Source organism: Microcebus murinus, chromosome 10 (assembly GCF_040939455.1).
Source record: "Microcebus murinus isolate Inina chromosome 10, M.murinus_Inina_mat1.0, whole genome shotgun sequence".
Lineage (NCBI taxonomy): Eukaryota > Metazoa > Chordata > Mammalia > Primates > Cheirogaleidae > Microcebus > Microcebus murinus.
In genome coordinates this window covers 56,503,970-56,512,654 of record NC_134113.1, presented here as the reverse complement: position 1 = coordinate 56,512,654, position 8,685 = coordinate 56,503,970, and the positions used below count along the sequence as shown (strand labels likewise).

General features: G+C 50.3%; 1 protein-coding gene across 4 annotated transcripts; it reads right to left on the bottom strand.

Moving 5' to 3' along the window:
• Positions 1 to 462: 462 nt before the first annotated feature.
• Positions 463 to 7,517, bottom strand: ATG101 (autophagy related 101). 4 transcript variants are annotated; one of them, XM_012762914.3, is made up of 4 exons: positions 7,258 to 7,517; positions 6,707 to 6,857; positions 3,638 to 3,961; positions 463 to 1,165 (listed from the first exon to the last, which is right to left on the bottom strand). In XM_012762914.3, the coding sequence occupies exons 3-4, from the start codon at positions 3,887 to 3,889 to the stop codon at positions 761 to 763; spliced, it is 657 nt and encodes a 218-aa protein (XP_012618368.1). In that variant the 5' UTR covers positions 3,890 to 3,961; positions 6,707 to 6,857; positions 7,258 to 7,517; the 3' UTR covers positions 463 to 760. The 4 variants fall into 4 exon arrangements, with proteins under 4 accessions (XP_012618368.1, XP_075863400.1, XP_075863401.1 ...); XM_076007285.1 differs by lacking the exon at positions 7,258 to 7,517 and adding an exon at positions 6,953 to 7,143 and having other exon boundaries at positions 6,712 to 6,857; XM_076007286.1 differs by lacking the exon at positions 7,258 to 7,517 and adding an exon at positions 6,953 to 7,143 and having other exon boundaries at positions 6,759 to 6,857.
• Between the last annotated feature and the right edge of the window lie 1,168 nt (positions 7,518 to 8,685).

The window sequence follows — 8,685 nt, the reverse complement described above, 5'->3', positions numbered from 1 at the left end:
AACCTGGAATAAGTGTCACCAGATGCCAGTTTTGAGCTGGCCAATCTCTCTCCAGACACCCCACATCAAATGACCTTTCTGGTGCACATGGGGACCTGTGTGTGTTCTATGAAGACAGAGAAGGTACTCTTTGGGGCTAACATGAAACAAGGCCTGATAATATAAAGGCCAGGGATGTCATAGCTTCCTTAGAAAGGGAGGAGAAATAACTCAGTCACATCCAAAAGCAACAGACCCTCACCCCGTGCCCTCATTCATGGACTGGCCATGGTCATATCTGAGTGGGTAATACCTGCTTATGTGAATGTCCAACACAATGCAAAATCTGTCAGTTTTAATCTACCTTAAATCTCATCCACCCATTCCCCTTGGAACAATACCCTAACCACACACGTGTGTCTTCATGGGGATGCCAGAACATGTTAACGTTTCAGAGCAGAACACAAGCCAAGGGAGAGATGGTTCAACCCAAACTCACATTCTCAACTTTATTCACCATCCCAGTGGTGGCTCTTCTGTACAGAGGAGAAGGAAGCGGGACCCCCACCAGGGGTGTGGAGAGACAGTGTAGGCAGGATTTGACCGTCAGTAAAGGTTAAGGGGATGACCAAAAGCTGGCAACCGCAAATCAAAGAAGCCAGGGGCTGTCTCTTCCAAGTCTCATCAAGAACCAGCTCCAGAACCCCAAGGGCCTAACAGTACAATCCACAGAAGCCAAGGTCTGGGAGCCATCAAAGAGCTCCCTGGGCTCCAGCAAGGCCTAGAGGGCTAGGGTATCTTTGATCAGCCTGCGCATGGTGGTGGTGACCGAGGTGCCCAGGGCATCAGTGATTTGGAAGGAGATCTTGTAGAGGTAGGGCTGCACGTCCCGCAAGCCTGTGTCAAACACATTATCCACCTCTGACTGCGTGGGCATCTTAGGCAGGTATTCATGCCGGTTCATCACCTCCACGATGTTGATGATCTTCTCACAGAGTTTCTCGCCCACCTTCTCCCGGCAGATCTGCCGCTCCTGCTCTGTGGCCAGGGCTACCACGTGCACCTTGACTGTCCACACTTCCCATGGGATGCACTCGTCTGAAAAAGGCCAGCGAGATTTCTTCTTCTGGTAGAACTCCAAGGACATCTGGCCCAAACCATCACCACCGGAGTTGCGTAGTGCATCCTGGGGAACAAGGGGGTAGGAGGTGAGCAAGCCGAGGGGAAGAGTTCACACCCCATGAAGGTCTGCTTCCTATGCCCAAGAATTATTCTCAGCACCATTAACCCTTTAGGGATGGCAGGCAATGAAACCCAGAGAGTAATTACTTGTGTGAAGTAACAGAGCAAACTGCCAGCCTAAAATCAAACAGTTCGAGCAAACCAACAAAATCTGTCTCCAAGCCTGACTCTTCCAGCTTTGTTAATTATTGATGCCATAAGAATAACTACCTATCTGTGGGCACTTATTCTGTGCCAGGAACCTTACACACAACCCACCGGCTCCTCTCAACAGCCCCGTGCCTGTGAACACTGCCCCAGGGTTCGAATCCAGACTGATTTCAACTTTACATGAAGGACCTTCTCCTTCCACAACCCACCCCCTGGCCCCTATCTTTCCAAATGTTCTTCGAAATCACCCCCTTGCCCACATCTCCTTCCAGGTAAACCCTATTCGCCTTCTCCACTGCCAATTAAACACAGTCCTACTTCATTCACTTTATGACAACCCAAATTCAGAGTCTGTTTTAAAAGAGCAAGAAGAGGAGACTGTAAAGTCTAGTGATCCTTGCTTAGAAAGAGGGAAAACTTTCAGACCTCCAAAGGGGTTAGCAAAAAGAAGAAGAAAAAAAAAGGAGACAGAAAGAGGGAAACCAAGGAACAGAATGGGGAAGGGAAGTCAAAGAACAGACCAGACCTGGCTGCTTCTCCCTGTTCTTCTCTGAGAAGCAAATGGGACCATCTAGTCCAGTGATTCTGCCCTTCCCACCCCATGGGCATGGGTGGTCCCATACTCCTCTGAGGGCAGCTGGGACCCTGAAGCACGTCTCCCTCTGAGACAGTGCCAACCCTGGGGTAAGGATGCCTCCCTCAAATCCTGAACTGCCCATCAGGAAATAGTCTCTCCTTTGTGGACAAACCAGGTCATGTGACCTTGAACAGCCAACACTACTGTAATGCTTACTGTGTGCCAGGCCCTGTTCCACATACTGGACACACTTGACTCATTTAGTCCTTGCAATACATACACCACATGAGCAAGGTACAATTATCATTCCAATATTACATACAGAGAAACTGAGGCCCAGACGAGTGGAGTCACTTGCCCAGGGTCACACACTTGCTAGCTGGTAGAGCATGGCTCCAGAGTCCACACTCTTAACCACTCTACTCTCCCTACCTCTCACAGACATCGGAGGACAGAGAGCTGAATGCCACTGTCTCTCTGGAAGGCTCTTATGAACTTGCCCCCTCTGGGAGTGAAGGGATGATGGAGTGGCTTTCTGAGTGCTGTGGCCTGGGAGAGGGCTCCACCTGACACTAGGCAGCCCCCTGCAATGAGCATACAGCACCTGGTACACAGGAGGGGCTCTGCACACATTTGTGGAATGAAAGTCACATAACCCTCTAGCTCTGACCTAAACAAGTGCCTTAAAAAAAAGAAAAATTCCCTTTGTTACTTTAAAATTTTTAAATATCCACTCATTGGCCAGGCGCGGTGGCTCACACCTATAATCCTAGCACTCTGGGAGGCCGAGGCTGGAGGATCATTTGAGCTCAGGAGTTCAAAACCAGCCTGAGCAAGAGCAAGACCCTGTCCCTACTAAAAATAGAAAGAAATTAATTGGCCAACTAAAAAAACATATATAAAAAAATTAGCTGGGCATGGTGGCACATGCCTGTAGTCCCAGCTACTGGAGAGGCTGAGGCAGAAGAGGCAGAAGGATTGCTTGAGCCCAGAAGTTTGAGGTTGCTGTGAGCTAGGCTGACACCACGGCACTCACTCTAGCCTGGGAAACAGAATGAGACTCTTTCTCAAAAAATAAAATAAAATTACAAAAAAAAAAATCCACTCATTGAAATGGTGAAACACTGTGACTCTGAACGAAGACAATATTAAAACCACAATGCCATTCCCACCACCTGAAGTGACAACATCAGCAGTCTGGTGTGTCCCTTCCATGTTTCTCCATGCCCACACATACACAAACACATGCCACACTGCCTAAAGGGACATTCCATCTTGAGCCAAGCAATCCTCCCTCTGGGGGAGTTTCCTGTGGGAAAGGCCAACTGGTGAAAAAAAAGGGGGAAGCAGAAGCAGAGAGAAGGTGGCAAGAGAGAGCACCGTGGAGCCAGAGCTGTGGTCAAGACCACAGCAGCAACTGATCTCCCAAGAAGACCTGAGCACCAGTGCCGAGAGGTCTTGGGCTCTCCCTTCTTCCTCAGATATTTTCATGAGTGACCCCCCCCACCAACCTCCACACAGGCACACAAGCCCACCTCCCCCAGAGGAGCTCTCAACATGCCTGTTCCTTAGAACTCAAAAGAACCTGACCCACACACTCGGGAGGAGTAAGCTGCTCCAACAGCAAGCTAGGGTGGATCTGGAGGGACACTCAAGGCCCACCTGCCATCTGCTGTGCCGCACCCCTACCTTGAATTCCCCGACAACTTTGCGCAGGGCACGGTCCAGTTCCTCAGAAGAGACACGCACATAGGTGAAGTCGATGAAGTCGCAGTCAACATCCTGGGTGCCCACGGTGCCGATGGAATACGTGCCCTCCTTCTTGTAGTGGAACTTGCCTGTGCTCCGGTGCAGGAGCACCGTGTGCAGCACGGCCAGCATGGCCTCCTCCACCTGCCGCCCCTCCACTGACACCTCCAGCACCTCTGAGCGACAGTTCATCCTGCAGCCAGTGGTCCACACGAGGGTGGGGAACAAGGATACAAGGGAGCTTCACCCCACCCAGGGCTCACCCTGCAAGAAGAGCCCAGGTCAAGATGATGACACCTTCTGAATGATGTGCAATGTTACCTGTTCGCTTCCTTCTAGGCTCAGCTTGGCTTCTGCCTCCACTGGCCCTTCTCTACATTTTGGCAGCACATACTATCAGAGAATAACAAACTCTCAGCATCAGAAAGGGCAAGAGCTTCAAAGTTATCAGCCCAAACAACCAAGGCCAGGAGTCCATTTACGGCATTCAGTGCAGTGTACAGCAAGTGCTCATTATGCAACACCTATCAGGCACTGGCCATTCAAAGGCAAGGACAGCCCTTGCCCTTGAGAAACTGATAGGATAAAAGAGAAACAGGCAAGTAAACATTTTCACAATGGTGACAGTAGGAGGTAGGGGTAAGAAGAAAATCTGATTTCCTGGGACCCTGAATGACCAGGTTAAGGCATTTGGACTCTGTCCTGAGGGCAGTGAAGTCAATGCATGACTATGCCAAGATCAAACCCATGTATCAGAAAGCCACCTCCGGCTAAAGAGCAAAAAATGGCTCTAAACTATTTTGGGGTCACACAAATTGATCTGAAAAGTCAATGAAGCTATGAAGGCTGGGCTTTAAAACCTGACTGACACATGCATATACACATCAAATCTCACATACTTCCAGAGCCATCCACAGACTCCATGGTAAAAACTTGTGGATTTAAGGCCCAAAGGCTGGGCAGGGAAACAAGTTAGAGGCCACTATAGTAGTGGCAGTTACAGAAGCAGTATAATTAGGTATGGAAGAATGAAGTGCAAAGTGTGGGAGTTCTCACATCTAACAGTCCCAGGTTTGAATCCCAGCTCTCCTACAGCTTGCTCTGTGATCTTAAGCAAATCACACAACCTCTCTGAACCTCAGTTTTCTTATCTGTAAATTGGGATGGTAGTGAGATTAAGGTAACACAAGTAAAACACAGTAGAATAGTGGTTAAGAACAATGACTTAGGCCGGGCGCTGTGGCTCACGCCTGTAATCCTAGCTCTTGGGAGGCCGAGGCGGGCGGATTGCTCAAGGTCAGGAGTTCAAAACCAGCCTGAGCAAGAGCGAGACCCCGTCTCTACTATAAATAGAAAGAAATTAATTGGCCAACTGATATATATATAAAAAATTAGCCGGGCATGGTGGCGCATGCCTGTAGTCCCAGCTACCCGGGAGGCTGAGGCAGAAGGATCACTCAAGCCCAGGAGTTTGAGGTTGCTGTGAGCTAGGCTGACGCCACGGCACTCACTCTAGCCTGGGCAACAAAGCGAGACTCTGTCTCAAGTAAAAAAAAAAAAAAAAAGAACAATGACTTGAAGGCCAGACAGCCTGAATTGGAGCCCCACTTCTGCCACTTGCTCCGTGGGTGATCTTGGGCAAGCTGCTTAACACCTATGTGCCTCAGTTTCCCCATATATAAAAAAAATAACAGCTACCTTTGAAAGACTGTCTCAAGGAATGAATGAGTTAACATCTATAAAACACTTAAAGCAGTATCTGACAAATAGTAAACATTCACTAAGTATGAGCTGTCATAATTCATTATTACATTGCTATTGTCGAGAGATGATGCAATGCTACACCACATTGGCGGAGGGAGTGGAAAGGAGGGAACAGACTTGAGAAATAGAACTTAGTAAGTAACCAAATATTAGCCCAGAGGGAGAGGGAAGAGTCAAGTTTCTTAGATGAGTGTTCACCTGGCAAACCTCCCCTAACAGGGAACTCACTACCTCTCACAGCAGACCATTTCATCTTGGGAGAGTTCTATTCAGTTATTCCTACTACTGAAGGAATCTGTCTCTCAACACTTCAAACCCCTGGTTTTAGTTTTGAGATCAAGCCACATAGAACAGGTTTCACCCCTTTTCCACAAGAGAACTTTTATTTAGAGGCAGCTCTTCTGTCATCCCTCACTCCTTCTACACGGTAAAGGTTTCCAGTCCCCATATATATCCCTGCTCCATATCACATCTTATCTCCTCGGGGTCCTCCCCTAAGTATATCTCAGTTTGCCTCTACCCCTCTTATAACTCTAGTGCTCAGCACAAGACACAGAGCAGCAATCTGTGGACTGCTGAGAAATCAGGCTGCCTCTGCCTCTTGCCTGGCAACCAGCTCAAGTCTACCTGTCCTATCAGGTTTATTCTTGTCTCTCTTGCCAAACAGAAGGTTCCTTGAGGAAAGGGACTACATTCGGCTTATCACTCTAAACTCAATTCCTAGTACAAACTAACTGCTCAGTTCATCCTAACCCTTGGAAGGAATTCCAGGTACTTCCAAGGGTTGCTGGATTAGTTTCAGATGAGAAGGGTTCTCTTGCTCATTTCTGCCTTCTAGTTTAACTCCCTCCAGCACTTTCCTACCCTAAAGACTCCCAGCTCTGGTCCAGCTTTCTTCCTGACTTTTCCCTCTCGTGTCTTCCTAGAGTCTTTCATACTTGCCACACATGTTCTCGCTTTTGCCCCAAGTCCAGGCTTTTTCTCCCTTTCTCCAGTGCTATTCTAGGATCCCTCCTCCAGGCAGTCAGTCCTGACCAACCCCACTCTCCCCTTCCCATAACAGCCACGTCTGGTCTGTGATGAGCTTGTTGTCCCCACCACCACCACCCAACACCTATGGTGAGCAGGGGAACTCCCCAGAATAGGTCCTGGAAAGTCTCGTCCCTCTGGTCCCCCCAAGCAGCAGAGGTTAACAGACAAGCCTTCTTGGAGCCAGGCTGGAGCCTAGGGCACCACTATTCCCACCTTACGCGCAAAGGCTGGATGGAGCACGGGTTACTCAGGCTCGGATCATGACCTTTTTCCTTCTCCTCCTCCTCACGCCCAGGTACGACCTCCGCAGATACGACCTCTGCAAATACGCTCCAATCTCCGCACGGGCGCTGAGCCAGAGAGACTAAAAGCAAAAACAAAGCATCAAGAGCCTGGAGCGGGACGCAGGAAGGACTTCCCGCCCAGGTCCCTTTTCTCCCACCGCCACCACCGGCGAACCTCCAGGGTCCCAGGAACAGGGGAGGAGCTGATGTCTCCTCGGATGTCACGGGGGCGGCGCCCCGCGCCAAGCTTAGCCGGACTGGGGAGTTCCAGGCGCGCCCTCACTCCCGCAGCCCGGGGAGTGCCCGCGCTTGCACAGGGCAGAGGACAGACGGCTACAACAGCGCTCTACCTCCCCGTAGCCCCCACCGGCGACCCACCCACCACGCCGCCGCTCTCACCACGGACGCCAGACCACCACGGCAGGAGGCGGCGCCGGGCCCGGAAGTGCGTTCCCCCGCCCGCGGCCCGGGAGGGTCTACCTTTTCCGGCGGCCTCTGGCGGGGGGCCGTGCCCAGAGCGGCCGAGCCCGACACAAATGCAGCTGCCCAGGGCGTGTGTACACTCATCTCAGCACCCAAGTGTAGTGATATGTTGACATGTGATTTGGGTTATGCTTTTTTCTTGATTCTCTTTCGGACTTTAAGAGTTGGTGGTGAGAAGTATCCCCCGGATTTGGACGAGTCCACTCGCTCCCACCACCGAGAACGCTGTTGTGCTCCGGCCGGGACAACGCACTTCCGCCATAGAGTCGCGAGGGAAGGAGCGGCCGGCGGGCTCTGCGCCGCCTCCCCAGGCGGAGAGGAGTCATCGGCGGCGAGCCCGCTCCAGGGACGGAGACGTAGTCCGGGCTCCGAGCTGAGAGGCCTGGAAGGGGCACCGGTCTCCACAAGAGGAAGGGCATACCATTTGGGGCCAGTTTCTGGAGAGGAGCCCACGCCAGTGTGCTGCAGGACGCCGAGTGGATGGCAAAACGTGAGCTTGTCCAGTGTGCATAGTAGACAGGATTCCTGGCCTCGACCCACACAAAGATGCTGGAGAAAGGGGCTTAATCAGAATCTCTGAGTGATCTCTTCATACAGCAGCACTACCACTGTTCTTGTAAGCCTTGTAATTCTGCCATAGTTTCTCTCTGTGACCCTTGACTTCACTCATCCTTTCCGATTTTCTCTTCTGTAAACAGGGAGCTGTTGCGAGGATCACCAGAGACAACTCATGTGAAACCTTTCGCGACCTGTAAAGTGTGGTGTGAATATGAGTGCATTTTTAGTCTGTATAACTTCCCGGGATCGTGTTTGGTTCTCCATGTAGATTGCAAGCCCAAGGCAGACGGGGGTTTGTCAGTTGCTCTGTTAATGCCTGCAGAGCCTGGAGTGCAACCACCTCCAACAGGAGGCACTCCTGAGTCGTTACTTGGGAATTAAGATGCTCATTTTCCTAACACACACTTTATCTCCCATATCAATAATAGATAACATTTGTTGAGTGAAATGGAAAGGGCATGATTCTAAATGTCATATATATGTAAAAATTTAAACCTGATTCCAATCAATTCTAAAGGATAGATAAGAAATTGACACTAGGAGATGTTAAATAACCTGCCAAAGTCACTCGGGAAATGGCAGAGACTGAGGTTCAAATCTGGGGCTGTTGACCACTACAGAAGTTCTCTTTCTGGTTTCTTCAGCCCACCCTTTCCATGCACTACCGCTCTCCAATAGCTCCACACACCAGCCCAGTGCTGGTAAAACCTGCTAACACCTGCTCTATAGAGGGAAAGGCCTTGATTTGCCAATTTTCTACCACGACTGTAGGACTTCACTGAATGCAGAGTCTGTAATGAATGAATGATTACATCTTAATGGTCAGGAGTACAATCAGCTCTTGAGTGCCAGTACCAGCTGGCTACA

Bases quoted from the DNA above. Each gene is read 5' to 3' on its own strand.
- ATG101 (XM_012762914.3), bottom strand. From the start codon at position 3,889: ATGAACTGTCGCTCAGAGGTGCTGGAGGTGTCAGTGGAGGGGCGGCAG. The intron at 1,166-3,637 runs GTAGGGGTGCGG...CTTGTTCCCCAG, and splicing joins AAGTTGTCGGGGAATTCAAG to GATGCACTACGCAACTCCGG.